Below are 17,976 nucleotides of genomic sequence, written 5' to 3'. Positions count from 1 at the left end.
TGATGGGGAAAAGCAGAATTTGGTGTAAATGCCAACTTCATTCGACGTCTTGATGAAAAACAATCAATTTGGCAACATCTCCATTGATTACATACATGAAATGCGCCGAGGATAAACTTGAGGTTCTCTGTGGTTTGGCGCAGATGAACAACAAAAGGAAATTCAATTTATGGCAATACAACCACAATACTTGCGTTTGACTAGATTTTGTTTTGATTACCACTCTCTTCAAGAAATACTATCATATTTATACTTCGTGCTATATAAGTCCTGATAAATTCTTTCCATCACGGCGATGTTTCAGGTGATATCATGACTTGCTTTCTAGTCAAACTTGAATATCATAACGGAGTCCGAAAGGAAGAGTTATTAAAATGCTTATTTTCATGAGTCTTTGTTTTGATTTGAATATATCGAGAAAACCTCTCAGAAGTCCTAGCCATCTTTAAAGCTTAGAGCGGCTGAATTAAAGTGTTCCACTGGATATAGATGCTGAACGGAATAGCCAATAACTTTGGCACAACAATGACGGAAAAAAATTATGTCTCCCTCAATATATTTCTCTCGTACTTTATGTCTTTGGTGGGAAACAAGAGCAGTATCGTTGGAATAATCATATAATTATATCCAGATTGTGACTACAGGGATGTTAGCAACGATTATCTCCAAGAGAAGTAAAAGAGCTTGCTAACTCAGTGACGCGTTCAGTATTGGAAAATACATGAACTTATCAAGCTTATAATAAACTGATGCTTCATTTTCCATACTGGAGTCCGAAACGCCCCGTGCAGTATATTAAAAAATACTGAATGCACGAATGTATTAACTTCAAGTGCATCAAATTACTGTTGACTGTCTCATGCCACCTCAGTTTTATACTTCATAAGAGCTTTATTACTGCGGCTAGAATGTTTGTATAAATCAATTCGCGAGAACTGAAAAAAACCCACAATCTCCTCTCGTACAAAAGAGCAAATCACAAATCATTTACCTGTAGAGGATGTCTCGAATATATCGTGAAAGATCTTGAAACTAAAGGCGCATCTCAGTAGTAAAATAGCCTATTCATTCATGGACAGGGTAGCATGGGAAAAGACAAATTTTAGCAAACGTCGTGACCAATAAGCGGAACCACAGACTGACAAGCTGACAAATGGAACAAAAACATTGCGGGAACTAAAACTAAACCACGATAAGAACGAAAAGGGAAATGTAAACAATCTCAAGGTATTATATCTCATCCTTCGTAAATTTTGCTTTTTCTCAGCGGGAATATCAACAAAAAAAAAATCAATGTTTGTCTAATCTAGACAGCCAGTCAGAATTCCAGCACTGTTCCAAAATGGTAAAAACATAGTCGCTCAGTGATAAAATTGGTCGCCAATTTGGCGAGCACTTCGATCAACAATACAAATTAATGAGCTCCACATGGCAAAACAAACCTTGAAAAATGCGGGTACCCATCTAAGAAGATTTCTTCACACAACTTTATTTACAAAAATGCCCTGGCTGAATGCAAAGCGATTCCACGTTTACCAAAAAACTAGAAAATGCACAGTTTCTGCTCAACGGATCGACCAACTCAAGTAATATGCACAGGGGGTACGTAATCAAAGTGTCTCGCAAAATACGACCAATAATCAGAAGAGACCAGGCAAGCCAGTCCTAAATGGCATGCGGGAAGAGAGACCTTACCTAAATTTTATCCGGGAAAATACGACAAAAAACAACGCAATAATTGATTGCCCTAAAAGGTGTTAGTGGGCTGACAAGAATATTGGTCACTCGCCTGAGAAATTAAGAACCTTGTAGGTTTCCCTTTATGCGCTAAGCGAAAAATTCTTATCTGTCGGAAAACGTAGTCGAAATATTTTGAAACTAAACAGTTTCAAATCGCTGTAACAGTTGATGTTAAGATCCTAATCGCGACAAACGCCCAATGATTTTAAATGAAGAATGCCAAGGCCCTCTGACAGAATAAGGTCTGACCCCACCTACATCTAAAAGCTCATTTTCAGTTCAAACTTGGCTGAGTTAAAAAAGACGCTGTTCCAGTATCAGCAAAACGGACATACCTTTAGCCCACAACAAAGATGTAACCACTTGACGTAAAATATTTGCTAGTTTTCATTTAGTGTTTGGATTAATTTGGGGTTGTCAAATTGAACATGGAGGAACGAGTCTTATTTCAGCTAACATGATTTCAAAAATTGGAAGTTTGGCAGGCGGTCAATTTTGAAAATGTGCTAAAAGAAAGGTAATTTATGGCAAAAGAACAGAACAAGAACCCAGACCACTGGATAAACCTTGCATATGTTGTGTCTTGAGAAAAGAAATTTATAAAACACAAAAGTGAACACATTCTAAATGTTTGTGTTAAAAAAAGCAATCGGTAGCCAAGATAAGAAACTTATTTGGATTCGCAGAAATTTGCCATTGCCAAGAGATAAAATTGGCCAATGTTCAGTTCTTTCCTTTTGAGAGCCTAGCCTATTGTTTAAGAGAAGAAAACAATCAACAAAGGCGAAGATTTCTTTGTGGGAAATTGCAAGACGCTAGGGGTAAACATAACAAGCAAAATACGAGGCCGTGGATGAGATTGCCACATAAATTGTTACCGCTCAAGTCAAGGGTTGACAAAGTAGAAGTATTGAATTTGGTATGAAAAAGATATTTTCGACCCAATGGGCCCTTGAAGGTCTACAGTAACCTTAACTCTGAATTGAGTGGCTCAGGTTTGAGTAGTGGCCTTGCCCCTGCCCTAAGCATTTCCTTAGGAGAAGGTCAGCCATTCATTTGTGCTAAGGAGGGACTTGCTTAATATGTTTTCAGCTGGTCTTAAAACCACATGAGATAGCATCAAAATGTATCATAGCAATCTCACTTGCAGTCTCTAATGATGCAACCCACTCACCCACTTTGGATCTCCACTTTGCTTTCAAATTTACCATGCAGCAGATACATACCAGCAAGTGAGACGAGTGGAACAGCAGTCATGTCTTGAAAACGGACATGGTAAAGAGAACCCTTTACCGTCACAGTTTCCGAGATGTCATTTTTGACATCAAAGCAAGCACGTTCCAGCGTTATTTTCAGGTCACTTGAAAAGCTCTCCCATGTGTCATCACCCTGTGCGGCAGATTCCCACAAACAAGGTAGCTCTGTGTGACGGTGGAAGCAGCTGTTACCAAAGTTTCATCTGCCACGTAAGTTAAATCCACAAATTACAGTGTCCTTGTCAGTGCTATTATTTGCGTGAATGGAAGAAACACCAATAGCATTTGCTGCGTAGACATTAACTGTTCAAGTCTCTCACTATCAGAACTTGTGCTCACATTTCGCTTCCTTTCTCTTGTCTGGAGACGTTCCAGGACTGTAAGTTCACTAATGCCTCCCATACCATGTTCTTTTAAAATTCTTTCATTTTGTGAATTGGAGAAATCGTGTTCTCTATTACACCTTTCACCAAATTTACAAGCACCATTAATGAAATGCTCACACACATGCAGGAAGTGGCACTGTTCACCTCTTTCACAAGTTGCTTTGCTGTTGTAAAATTTACAGATCTCTGGTGGAGAGTGATTAGAAGCTGACCTCTGTATCGATGGTGGTGGCATTGGAAAGTTACCACCAGTATTGCTTACTGGGCTCTGTACCAGATTTCTTCGCAAAGGGGTAGTATCTTCTGTTAATTTTTTTTTTTAAAAAGAGAAAACACAGAGAGAGGTTGTTATGGATAGCAGACGTGAATGTTTAAGTTTCTGGAAGCTTCTAGAATATCAAGTCACGCAATGTTTGAGCCAGAACCCTCTACTGTCACGCTATGGAACAGTTTAGAGCATTGTACTAGATGATGTAATTATGATGTAATGCTACATAAATAGAAGCTCCAAGAACGTTCTAGAATATTAATTAAATGTGTATGGAGAATGAGTTAGATAGTAGTAGTTGTAGTAGTTCTCGGCAGAGACCGAGTGGGAAGGCTATAGAGAGCTATTGTTGTTGGAAAAACTATTGAGGAAACTTCTTTGAAGGTCAAGTAGATCGAAAGGAGATTTCTTTGGAGACATCGAGATATATCGTGAGTTCGTGTCAGTGGTAGCTAAAGTTTTAGCATTAGGCTTAACTTAGTTTGACAGCAGATTGTATTGTTCAGAAATTGCTCCTTTGTAACGAAGATTATCATTATATAATTAATATAACTAAGATTATTATTATATTACGTATTGTTAAATAAATAAGTTGGTTCGTTGAAGAGCTTCGTAGTATATCTTTCTGTCGGTCGAGCGATACCGTAACAGTTAACACAATGCCGAATACATTTTCAATTAATTATGAATTATCAATAAAATGATTTACAAATTAGCAGTCGAAGAGAATATTGAAGGGTGACAAATGGAAAAACCCTGGTGAGAAGAGAGAGAGAGAGAGAGAGAGAGAGAGAGAGAGAGAGAGAGGGGGGGGGGGGGGGGCTCCCGTGTGAAAAGTTTGGGGGTGCTCACTGAAAAAATTTTGATTAAACCCTTACACAGACCAATCTGGGTGTGGCTTGAGCTATAGGGTTGGCCATAGCCTAGCCGTAGTTTTTTGTACACCTTCGATTGCTGTCACATGAAAACCACTCTCGATGCCATCGCTATGACGTCGAGTGTTTTAATGGGAAATACCGGTACCACTCGTGAAATTCATACGAAACTACATCCGGGACACGGGTGCCATATTTTGCATATTTTTTACCAGTGAAGATAACGATGACGTCATTTCCCAGTTTTCACGGTTGTCTGTGCAAACAGTCAGTTTGTCTTGATAATAAGATGAAAATTACGCGATGGCTTAAAGATATGAATTGTATTGCCTCGTGTTAAAAACAATATTTTACTCCCTCGCTGCGCTTGTTCGTAAAACATTGATTTTATCACTCAGAAATAAAACTAATATCTTTGCGCCGGAGCGTAATGTTTTTAATGTTCTACCCCAGCGTAGCAATCACATACAAACAGGTATTCGTAAGATCGCTCAACGTTTTCTGTAGTGATCACAACGATTACTGCAGCCAACTTACCGATCATACAGAAACCAGGCTTAAAGCAGCAAGCAAGTTACCAGGATATCCGAAATTCCTTTAACAGATTGCTTTAACAGTTCTTCGCCACAAATTCATGTTTCACAAATCAGTAAACTATGAGCCTCTTCATATGAGTCCGGTAACCGGGCTGATTCGGTTATCGGGACGAATTTTGTTGTCTGTTCATATGGAAAATTTAAGCCCGGTCTGCCGGGATAAAATCCAAGAAACACAACCAAAATGGTGGAACATAAACTTGTATCGTTCGCGGCCATCGTAGCTTTGTGGACTCTTGCAACTTTACTAATAAAGCTAATTCGCATACTCCTAAAGTGGAAATACATACAAGACAAAAATTATGCCATTTTGGCTGCTATGTAGCACACGCGAGGCACTTAAATTAAACAATTAAAGATCTAAGTGTCTTTCTAAGAGTTCTTAATGTTCTCTTCTCCTGAATTCAGAAAATTACACGGAAAATAACTCCAAAGGGAAAGTTCAAGCTTCTATCAGCAAGCAAAGCTTGTCAATTGGCCTCTCCAAAACTACTCCTTTTACTTTCACCCTGCCTCAAATGCAGTGGACGCTAAACTTAACCTCCCACCGACACGTAAGACGCCGTTCACTAAGATTGGATCCAGACTTCGAAGGCTGCTGCTTTTCTTGACTTGTGTACCGTTTTCAGACTTGCTTAACAGCTCAAGCTCATCCGGAAAATTAAACTGCTGGACGTTCCTGAGGATTTCTAGCTCCGCGATTTCCAACTCTGTAACGGTAATTGGTGGTTAAGAAAGGATGGGAGTTGAATGGATCGGCTCTCTCGATTTTCCGCGTTTACTTAATCTTTGCAAGTTTCCACGGTACCGTAAAAACCCTGCAACTGACTTCTTCAATCGGTGCCAGGAAGACGCGCGTTGAAAGTACTCAACCAAAGGATGTTCCGACTCGGAAACAGAGGCGGGACAAACCTTATAAACCATCTTCACTTCCGGGTCTCCGTCTTGAAGACATCCAAGCGATGAGGGGTTCCTAGGCCAATCTTCTTCTGACTTCCAGAGAAACTTCGGCCCCAGTAACCATCTTTGGCAACTCAACAATGCATTGGCAGTCAACGCTCTTGAAGCGCAATCTCCAGGATTCGCTACACCTTCCACATAGCGCCACTGATCTGGATTTGAGCCCTCTCGTAGTACGGCAACCCGATTGGCAACAAACGTGTGGAAACGCGTACTTTCGTTCTTCACAACACACTTATAAAGTGGGGGTTCTGGCACAGTGGTCAGCAAGGGGCAAAAACCGTCCGAGAAAAGCCCCCCAGTTACTTCTCCTCAGACTAAAGCTTCGGAGAAGTAACTGGGGGGCTTTTTTCGGACGGTTTTTGCCCTTGCTGACAACTGTGTCCAGAACCCCCACTTTATATGTGTGTGTGTGTGTGTGTGTGTGTACTGTGCCAGAAATGTGCGTGTAACGCAACAGCAAAGCGAAAAAGCTGGTCCATCGTCCGTAAACAATATGCGCGGATGTGCCCTTCACTAGTATATACAAAACTGTGCCAGAAAATTTTTCCTATTGGAGAAATGCACGCTCAGTTTATACTGCGCCGGCATGGCTGCCGCAAGATACTCGTCCGATGTTCTTCAAATGTTCTACGGCCCAATACCGAGGGAGGAAAGAATAAACCTTCCCGAGCCGTTGAGATACGAGGTTCGAGCACTATACGACGGGTTCCAAATATCCCAAAACGATTTCCAAGAATGGCTCCGAAAGGAACCCAAACAATAAAGATCTTTTGAGGTTTGCAAGAGAAAAAAAAGAAAAGATAACCGATTTGGTAGGACAAGAAACCCAAAGGTTAAACAGCGTTAAAGTAAGTTTTGGGTTACAAGTTAAGTTCTCAATAGAAAGAAACGATGAAACGCAATACATGGAGCACTATTTCAAAGACGATGAACCGCACGTTTTCAAAAAGAATGATGAGGAACTGATAAAACAAAAATTCGATGAATTCATTGAAAACGCAAAGGGAGAAATAGAAAACTGGTCCGACATGGGATCAGGATGGGCGGTTGAGATGATACAGATCACGTACGTGAATGTTGCGCGTTATCAGCCACTTCGTGGAGGGACCTATTTGCCACTTCCAGCAAAACTGGCGAAAAAGAAGGCAATAGTCAACGTGAAAAACAAAGACAACGAACGTTTGAAGTGGGCACTCAGAGCCGCTTTATTCCCTCCAAAAGATGGAAAGAACCCGCAAAGACCAAGCAAATATCCGGTCAATGACGGTATCAACTACGTTGGCATTGATTTCCCCACACCGGTAAAACAGATAGAAAAGCTCGAGGCACAAAACCCGAAACTCGCAATTAACGTATTTGGCTGGGAAAACGATTGTGTGATCGTGCACCAGATAAGCAAAAAACGAGAGAACGTGCCGCGGATAAACCTGATGTTAATCGAGTCAGGGGAAATCCAGCACTACTGTTACGTAAAAAGAGAAAGCGCTTTGCTTTTCGATCAGACCAAGCACAAAGATAAAAAGCACTTTTGCATGCTGTGCTTGACCTGTTTCACAAGAGAAGACTTACTCGTGGATCACAAAAAATATTGCAATGGTGTGAATGGCAGGCCGACAAGGATTGAGATGCCGAAAGAGGGGGAAAACATCCTTTCTTTCAAAAAACTTCAAAAAACAGATGAAGATGCCCTTCGTTATTTACGCGGACTTTGAGGCAATTATCAGAAAGATTCTGGGTTGTGAGCGTGAGAGAATGCAAAAAAGCTACACAAAGAAGACTGAAAAGCACGAGGCATGCGGTTACTCTTATCTTGTTGTGAGAAGCGATGGAAAAGTGGTTGGTTCGAACACGTACAGGGGCGAAAACGCGGTGTGGGAGTTTTTAAGTGCCGTTCTGCAGGAAGAAGAGAAAATAAGAGAGAGTTTGGCCGCACCAAAGCCGATTGATATGACGGCGGAAGACTGGGGAAAATTCAAAAACGCAAACTACTGCAACGTTTGTAACAAAAGTTTGATAAAAGGAGAATTCTTAGACTCAAAGCCCATCTGGGACCACGACATAGGGAGCTATTGCGGCCAAAGTCACAAAGGTTGTTATTACGAGGCGCTCAAAGAAATAAAATTTGTTGGCCCAAAAAGAGAAAGAAAAGAAAAAGACAAAATTGACGAATGGGTTGCAGAAAATCAGGAAACATGTTTGTTCTGCGCAGAACCTTTCATGAAGAAAAACTTCAGAGACGCGGTAAAGGACCATTGCCACATAACGGGCAGGTTCCGCGGAGCCGCGCCCAGCGAATGCAATAAGAAATTGCGAATAAACCCCAAGACGGACCCAATACCAGTCGTATTCCACAACCTGAGGGGCTACGACGCGCACCACTTGATGCAAGCGATGTCGAAGCTGGAGAAAAAGGTGGAATGCGTCGCCAACAACATGGAAAAATACATCACATTCTCGGTCGGAGGTCTGCGTTTCATCGACAGTTTGAACTTTTTGGAAGGAAGTCTCGATTCACTTGTAAGCGCAACGCCGAAGGAGTCATTGAAAATAACATCAACGATTTCGAAAGGAAGCGACCTGCTTTACAAAAAAGGGATCTACCCTTACGAGTACATGGACTCAAGGGAAAGATTTAGCGAGACAAGGCTTCCGGACAAAGAGAAGTTTTACAGCAAGCTGAACGACGAGCACATAACAGACGAAGAGTACGCGCACGCGCAGGCCGTCTGGGAGGCTTTTGGATGCAAAACGCTGGGCGACTATCACGATCTTTACGTGAAAACGGACGTCGCGCTGCTGGCGGATGTTTTTGAGAACTTCCGAAACCTGTGCCTTAAGCAGTACGGGTTGGATCCAGCGCATTATTACACGTCGCCCGGACTCTCCTGGGATGCGCTCTTGAAAAAGACGGGGGTCGAGCTCGAGCTCTTAACAGACTACGAAATGCATCTCTTCGTGGAAAGGGGAATGCGGGGCGGAATCTCGATGGTGAGCAAGAGGTACGCCAAGGCAAACAACCCGCTAGTACCGGGATACGACCCAAGCAAGCCAAAAAAACACATCATCTATCTCGACGCAAACAACCTTTACGGATGGGCGATGAGCTTGCCTCTGCCGATAAGAGGTTTCAAGTGGAAACGCGAGTTGCCCACAGAGGAGGAGATTCTTGGGATGACAGAAAACGCGAAGAAGGGGTGCATTCTCGAGGTGGATCTCGAATACCCGCCAGAACTTCACGAGGATCACAACAGCTATCCCCTGGCGCCGGAGAAAAAGGCCGTAAAAAAGGAGTGGATGTCGGAATACCAAAAGGGGCTGATGAAAGACCTGGACCTGAAACCCCCGGACAGCAAGAAGCTGCTGCTAACGCTTCATGACAAAAAGAACTACGTCGTGCATTACAGAAACTTGCAGTTTTATCTGAAGCGTGTGCACAGGGTGCTGGAGTTCGAACAAGAACGCTGGATGGAGCCGTACATCCGAATGAACACAGAGTTCAGGAAGAAAGCGAAGAGCGACTTCGAAAAGAAGTTTTACAAGGACATGAACAACTCCGTTTCCGGCAAAACCATGGAAAACCTGCGAAACCGCGTTGACATAAAAATAATGCGCGGCAACGAGACGGTCAAAATAAGGAAATTGATCGCCAGCCCTTTGTACTCAAGGCATGTTTTATTTTCAAACGACATGGCGGGGATTGACATGCGAAAAAGCAAGCTGCTTCTCAACAAGCCGGTCTACACGGGGATGACGATCCTCGACAACAGCAAGATCCTGATGTACGACTTCTTTTACAACGAGCTTAAAAAGAAGTACGGCTCGAAGTGCAAGCTCTTGTACACGGACACCGACAGCCTTCTGATTATAATCGAAACAGAAGACGTCTACGAAGACATGAAAAACAACATGCACCTTTACGACACGAGCGACTACCCGGAGGAGCATCCCCTCCACTCAAACAAGAACAAAAAGGTCTTGGGCAAAAATAAAGACGAATGTGCAGGGACCCCCATCACAGAGTACGTGGGTCTGAGACCGAAAATGTACTCCATCCTCAAGGCGGACGAAAAAAATATCAAAAAAGCGAAGGGTGTGAAAAAGAACGTTGTCAAGAAAAAAATAACGCATGAAAATTACAAGGAAACGCTTTTCGGTGCGAAGCAGCAATGGCATGGAATGAACATTCTTCGAAGCGAGGGACACGAGATCTACGGTATGCATCTTAACAAAATTTCGCTTTCGCCATTTGATTCAAAGCGATGGAGAGGTGACGATGGTATCCATACAAGAGCTTACGGGTACACATGCATGGATATATTGTCAACATTAACGGATGATGAACTTAGAGGGTTGGAAGCCGAAGTTTCAAAGTTGCTCTGGGGGTAATTGTGTGTTCGGAGGAACAACCAGCAGCTCTTCGCGCACGAAGCCGCGCTTGGGCCCGTCGCGCAGATAGTATAGAACGGGCTGATCCGGTTTGGAAAAAGACCTTTCAATGCCGAAAACTTTCATAGACCAGATTGGATCCGTGGCCCTTTTCACGCTTCCTTCAAGCTCGCCGGGCTGGTAGAGATAACGAACTTGGACAAGAGAGGGGAGGATTTTTTCGCGTTTTCCAACAGGCCTCGTGTAAGGTGTCGACGGCCTTGCGTAAACAGATTTTTCTTTGATGGCGACGGCGGGTTTCATGCCGATAAGGCTTGTGACCTCGTTGTTCAGAGCCGAAACAACTTCAGGAAGTCTTTTCACCCAGGCAGTGGACCGCTTGCCCTCAGGGAGAAGCATCTCCGCAGCGTACTGGTGCCCGAACAGGCGCTCCGCCAGGGTGCGGTTGAAACGTTCGACAAGTGCCTGGTCGCGGTGAATGTTAACGCGCCCGCAACGGATATAACAATAACAATAACATTTATTATTTGTATTGCGCCTTTTCTATAAAATATTCAAAAGCGCATCACAACAATAATTAATAACTAAAATTTTACAAATCTTCCTATCAAAATCATAAAAAATATTTACATTAAATGGGTAAAAGATAATTACAAATAAAGATATAGATATGCTAAGATAACTGAAATGATTCCTTAAATAAAAATGTCTTAATTAAAGTCTTAAAAGATTCTAAGTTCGTTGCTTCGCGCGCGGACCTTGGCAGCTTATTCCATAGGAAAGGAGCAGCTACCTGGAAAGCTCTGTCTCCCAATGTTTTCTTCGCTTTCACACTTGGTCTGTCCAACAAACGACCATTGTCGTTGCGCCTCAAATGGTAGGACGAAGGCTGTTGAATACTAATTAAATCTGAAAGGTACTTAGGTGATAGGCCATGCAAAATTTTAAAAGTTATCAAGAGTATCTTATAATGTATCCTGGCGCGCACTGGTAACCAATGTAATTCTGCGAGTAGAGGTGTTATATGACAGAACTTGTGCGCACGATATATAAGTCTTGCACTCGCATTCATAACACGTTGCAATTTCATAGTCTGATATTCCGGGATTCCATACAGAAGGCTATTACAGTAATCCAATCTACTACTAATAAAAGCATGAACTAGTTTCTCAGTTGATTCTCTGGATAAATATTTCCTAATATGACGTATATTGTATAAATAATAGAAAGCGCTACTACAAGTCTTTGTAATGTGAGTTCCCATTTCTAAATGCGTATCGAACCATGTGCCTAAATTGCGCGCAGAGGCTACAGGAGAGACTTCAGTCTGCCCAATCTTGATGCTTTGGATTGACACTTTTGAGAGCTGCTGACGAGTACCTATAATCAGGAACTCAGTCTTGTCATCATTGAGCATCAGCTGATCCTCCCTCATCCATGCTCGGACATCGCAGATGCACTTTTGCATGGCTGATACAGCTTCGACTTCACTGGAAGAGTCAGAGGGCTTAAATGACAAATACAACTGAGTATCGTCAGCATAAGTATGAACGGAGGGCAGATGGTGTTTTAGAATCTGGAACAACTTACTCACGTAGATGGTAAATAAAAGCGGGCCCAGACACGATCCTTGAGGGACCCCACACTTCAAATCAAACGGCTTTGAGAGAGTTCCGTTGATAGACACTTGCTGCGATCTGCCCTTGAGGTAACTCTCAAACCATGAAAGTACTTTCCCCTGCAATCCAATTGTTGACCTCAAACGTTCCAGAAGGATCTCATGTTCGACGGTGTCGAATGCAGAGCTTAAGTCGAGAAGCACCAGCAGCGTAACTTGACCTTTATCCATCGCCATTAGGAGATCGTTCTTCACCTTGAGTAGTGCGGTCTCAGTGCTATTATGTTGGCGGTAAGCACTTTGCAATTCTGGAAACAAGCCATTGACTAGCATGTGCTCTTGTAACTGTACTGCAACCGCTTTCTCTGTGAGTTTGGACGTGAACTGTAAATTACTCACAGGCCGAAAGTTCTTGTTTATCAATTGAAGACCAGATTTTTTGAGCAGAGGATGTACTACTGCCCTTTTCCAGTCATCTGCAAAGTAGCCATTCTCTAGTGATACGTTCACCATCCTACTAATCACTGGAAGTAACTCCTCTATGCAAACCAACAAGATGGATGATGGAAGAGGGTCCAGAGTACATGTCTTCATAGAAGCCACAGCCATCTTCCTTACAGCCTCTTCGGAGAGAGGCTGAAACTCTGATAGCGTGACAAGGTCATCACTAATCGATGAACCGTGAGGCGCCCGCTCAGTAACCGCAGGAGAGGCCGTGTCACCAGCTAGCTTTGATCTAATAGTCACTATTTTATGGATGAAGTATTCACCCATCTCATTTGCAAGAACAGAGGCGTCAGTGTGAGGTGGTAGAGACTTGTCCGCTTGCAGATTTAGTAGGCTCTTGCTAGCCCGGAACAGCTTTGATTGGTCCGAACTGTTCTCGTCAATGAATTCCTTGTAATAAGTACATCTAGCTTCATTCATCAAATGTATGACATAATTTCGCTTAGCTTTAAATACTACAAGATCTGCTTGGAGACCACTTGCCCTCCATCTTCTCTCGGCCTTCCTCCTGTTCCTACGAGCCTGAATTATGTCTTCATTGAACATATATGTCTTGTGCTTTCCCATCTCTTGTGTGACAGCGCCCATGAATTCGCGCCCGGGGTCAACTTGCAGCATTTCGGGCCATTCGAGAGGCGAGCGCTTGTAAATCTTCTGAAAGGCCAGGGCGACCTCATCAGAATTTTTCGAAGTCAGGGGTTCGACCTCTTTGTAGCGGCTGGCCACGTCGACAACGGTGAGAGCATATTTGAAAACTTTGCGGCCGCGAGGGAGCTTGTCGTGCGGCAGAAAAAGAAGGTCCGCCTGATGGACCTTGTTGGGCGTTGGAACGTCGAATTTCGGCCGATGAATACGCTTCGGCGCGGGGAGGTATATCTGCCAGAGCGCTTGCCTGATCAGCCACTTTTTTGCAGCATCTTCAGGTACCTTGGTGGCCTCGGCTAATTTTTTGATCGCGGCGATTCCTTTCCAGTAGCCCCGGGTCCGTAGTAAATCTTTGCGAGTTTGGCGTCCATATAAGTAAGGCGTAAAAAAGTTTAAAGGAACCGGAACGCCGCGTAGCCCAGAGCGAGCGCCCGGCGCCCACAAACGCGAGTTCACCGTTTTTCTGCTGCTCGCTTGGCTGATAGAAATCTGAGAACTTGGGCTCCTTGGGGGGCGCCACCTGTGCACCGGGATGCGCCTGGTTGTATAGTTTGAAGGCGTAGTCCGTGTTGGTCATGTTCTGCTTGGCCTGCTCCTTTGTTTGCGCGTTAGTTGCGATCCTGTCGAGAAGTTGTGTTCGGTCGCGCGTGTAATTGGCGTAAGCGGCTTGATAAGCTTCGAGAGCTTTGTCGTGGCGCTTTTTTTCTTCAAGCGCGGCTTTGTCGCCCCCGCCGAGCGCCCTCGCGAGATAATTGCCGCCGATAAAAGCCGTGACGTTCAACACAGCCCCGCCAATCACGATCGCGATGCTCGCCATGGCAATATATTATCGGAAGATTTTTTCAAATCGTTGCTTTTAAACGCTGTCGGGGAGGATTTTCTGGTCCTCGAGGTACTTTTTGAGCGCAATGCTGCCCGCCATGGCGGTGAACTTCATGTAATTCATAAAGCTGCTGCTGGGATCGGAAGTGAAATTCTCTTTCACAACCTTTTTCGCGGCCCAGCCGATGCCTGCGGCTAATCCCGTGAGAGTTGCGGCGTCAATGACGGTCTTGACAAGCTTGTTGTCGGACATGGCGCGCTTGATATAAGGAAAGAGCGAAAGTTTAAAACAAAATTAATCTGTCTTGCCTGCGCCCCCCAAATTTTCACCGCGCGGAGCGCCTGACTCCGCCGCGAATTCTTCAAAGATTTCACTGTCTTGAGCGCCCTTATCAGCAAACATTTCGTTAACAAGCAGTGCCACCGCTCCGTAAGCTTTTTTGGTTAAATCGGCCCAAAAAAGCGTAATCCCTCCGATTGCTGCTGTACAGATGAGAACCCGCGAAATGCTCGGGCTCGGCATCGTGAGATATGAATCACGCGCAAACATTTAAATCATTTTTTTAAATCCTCTTGGCCGTGTATCGCGAGCAGGTTCTGGCTCGACATTCGCGGGCTCCGGCGTTTTGAATTTGTCGAACACGGGCTTGGCCATTGCCATGAGCTCTTCACGCTTGTAATAGATCCCGAGCAGGGAAACGCCAAAACCGCCAATACCAATCCATTGGTTGGCGCTGAGGCCAAAAAGGCCGCCGCTATTTGGGCTTTCTTCTTTTGTATCCGGGGCTGGCTTGGGGGCCGCTGTGGCGGCTTTCGCTTGCTTTTCTGCGTAATAAGCTTCGGCCGCTTTCTTCTGTTCTTCCCGGGCCAGACGATTTCTTTCGGCAACCATTTTTCCGGCGGCCACACGCTTGGGGTTTTTTACGCGCTGCGTGGCTGCAGTCGGAGTCGTCGTTTGCTGTGTGACATCGGCGGCAGGCGCTGCCTTGGTCTCTACCTGAGGCGCAGTGACGGCGGAAGGCGCTGCCTTGGCCTCAACCTGAGGCGCAGTGACGGCGGCAGGCGCGCCCTCGGATTGTTCGGTTGACATTGAAGCGAACCGTATTATAAGCAAATGAAAAAAGTTTAATTGTTAACAACTTGTCAGCAAGACCTCAGCATTTGTTGATGAATGGTGACCATTTATTCTGCAGTTGCTGAGCCGGGTACTCCCTCAACGTCCTCAAAGCCCTCAAGCGGATTGCCGTTTTCATCACGAGAAGGGTGGCTCTGCACCGGCAACTGTGTGGGGTCCCACCCCACATCCCCGGGGCGCAGGGTAGAGCCCTGCTGTGGGCTATAATCAATATGTTTGGTGGTGATGAACACAGCGTTGGCCGCAGGAAGGAAACGGCCGCACTTCAAAGCAAGGTTGCCGGCCAGATTGGAGAGCTCTTTGTTCAAGATGTAGTCTTTTCTGAGCTCTTTTTGGTAAGCCTCGATGTCTTTGATTTTGACGGCCATTCCGACCACTTTGGCTGCAAGAAAAATGAAGCTGTCGATCAGGCTTTCCGTTGTCTTTGAGCCCACGTACGCCTCATAGCGTTTGGTGTATGTCTCGACATCTTTGTCGCTCAGGCGCTTCACCTCCTCGTGGGTCAGCTGCACTCCGATGGCCTTTTTGGCTTTGCCTGTGGACACCAGCACGGCCAGCTGCTCGCGAAGAGCGGGAATGTCGGGTCCGGGGGCGGTTGGAACAAGGCCGCCTGCGAGACCACTCGACGGCGCGGGCTCCGTTTCAAGAAGGTTGAAAACTTCTGCTAACTCGGCGTCTTCTGCAGCCATTGTGCAAGGCTATATAGAGCTGCAATTTTTATTCAAATAACTTTAACCCGTACGGGTGGCGAAGCGCGAACACAAGATAAGAGAACTTGTGCTCTTTCAGCTTTGAAATCAATCCTCTGTACTCATCCGGGGAGAGCTCGCCGGCGTAATCGTCGAAGATGGCTTTCGTTGTCCTGGCCGAGGGGGTGTAAAAGAGGACGATCGCCGCCACGTTCTCACGGAAGGAAGGTGTTATTCCGGTCAACTTCTGGGTCAACGCCCACACGCTGATGCCCATATGCCGTGCAGAAAAGGCGAGATTCACCAGCTCGCCTGTGCGCCCTTTCACGTCTTTGGAGGCCGCGCAGTCGTCGAGGATTATGAGCGTGTTGGTGCCCTCGCAAAGCCATCTAACTAGCTTCAACCACCTTTCCACGTCGTGCTGCTTGCAGACTATCACATCCATTCTCGGATCGTTTTCGCCAAGCCGGTGGTAGGTCTTGTTGTGCGTGAACGTCGGGCAGATGAGCACGATGAAGTCGAACTTGCCGCGGAACGGGCCGTAGAGCTGGTCCACCACGAACCTCGATTTGCCTGAATTGGTCGGCCCCACGATGAGAGCGTTGAAGGGTATCTTGCTTGGGTCCATATTAATTCTGTACAGATTCCAGCTGTCTTTCCATAATGTTGAACTGGGAGTCGGCGATGACGAATACGTGGCAGTTCACGTTGCCTGAGCCTTCGGCTTTCCTCTCGATTTCCAGCTGGACCCCGTCCGTACTGTTCACAATGCGCTTGCCACTTCCATGAATTTCTTGGTCCGCCATGGAGCGCATATCAATCAGAAGCCCGAAATTGTCTCCGGTGTAAAACTTTGTAACATCCATGTGCTCGGTTTTATTTTTTTTCTTAAGGAAGAAGCTTTGGGCCTCTTCCCACATGTCCTTGCCTTCGAAGCCGTTGTTGTAAATCATGTTGGGCGAGCCGTTGATAGTGACGCGGACTTTCGTCAGATCCGGGAAGACGTATTTTTCTGAATCTCTGGCGCCATCAGCATACGGCTCTCTGAACAGTAGCAGGATAGCTTTTAGTGACCTGTTTTGGGCATCGATTTTGATGTTCATCATCGTGTCGGTGTCTTTTTTGAAGGGCACCACTTTGTAACGCATCACGTGGTCAAAGGCGAACTCTTTTCCGCTGGAGTAAACGCTATGCGCCTCGTCTGCCAGAGTCTTGCTGCGGATCATATCGTACTCGAGCTGGATGTTGGTCAGCTTGTATTTCAGCTGGGTTGTATCGGAGCCATTGACCACATGTACAGCTTCAGCCAGGGTTATTTCGAACGTGAGGTCTTTGTAAAGGGCCTGGGGGTAGAAAACGCCGTGGTCGGTTAAGATCTGATGGTCCAGCCTGATCCGGTACTTGCTCCCGTACACCTCGTTCAGCTTTTTTTCAGCGTCGACGCCCGAGGTTTCCTTGTCTCCCGCGCCTGAGCGGATCTTGCATAGTTTCTCACTCTGAATCCCTTCGAGGATCCTGTTGTCTCTTTCCTCCTGCGAAAGGAAAAGGTCATCAAAGATTTTGTAGATGCCATAGCCAACCGTGTCATGCAGGGTAGTGCTTGCAAACTTCACGTGCAGCCTGTCAACCAGCGCTCGCGTGACGTTCTGGACAAGAAAGTTGTTGGCGTGCCCTCCAGAAAGGTCAATGTTAAAGACAAGCGCTAGCGAGCCCGGCACCAGAACTTCGTTCGCGTTCAGCTTGGGAACGTAAACGTACAGAGTTTCGCCGGGGTTGGCTTCAGTGCGGGAAAGGGTGATCCGCTTGACTGAGCGCTCGGCCTGCATGCCTTGTAATGTTTTTTTGCTGTATGTTGCGCGAAGGTTCTCTGGAACTGCCATTGTGTATAACACTCCGACGATTATTTCTAATTTGAAAAATAATAATTGGCTTGAAATATATCGCTATGGCGGAAGGCGGTGGCGAATTTGGTTACAAGGACCCGGACCTTGACAACCGGCTTGACCACGACTCTGATGAAGGCGAACAAGAGGTTGACACAACCCGTCGTTTTCAGCCAGGCGCGGCGTCAACTCCCTACCAACCTGGCG

At 45.4% G+C, this 17,976-nt stretch overlaps 2 protein-coding genes across 2 annotated transcripts in view; one reads left to right on the top strand and one right to left on the bottom strand.

The window, feature by feature from the left end:
* Positions 1-17,976, bottom strand: part of LOC145481137 (uncharacterized) — a 152,361-nt gene that overhangs the window by 90,576 nt on the left and 43,809 nt on the right. The gene's annotated exons all lie outside the window — the stretch shown is intronic.
* On the top strand, positions 7,837-10,470 carry LOC145482302 (uncharacterized). Its single transcript, XM_081460962.1, has 2 exons — positions 7,837-9,708; positions 10,342-10,470. Exons 1-2 carry the CDS (start codon positions 7,837-7,839, stop codon positions 10,468-10,470), a joined length of 2,001 nt encoding a protein of 666 aa, XP_081317088.1.

Source organism: Orbicella franksi, chromosome 3 (genome assembly GCF_964199315.1).
Source record: "Orbicella franksi chromosome 3, jaOrbFran1.1, whole genome shotgun sequence".
In the NCBI taxonomy this organism is placed as follows: Eukaryota; Metazoa; Cnidaria; class Anthozoa; order Scleractinia; family Merulinidae; genus Orbicella; species Orbicella franksi.
This window is presented reverse-complemented; position numbering and strand designations above follow the sequence as displayed.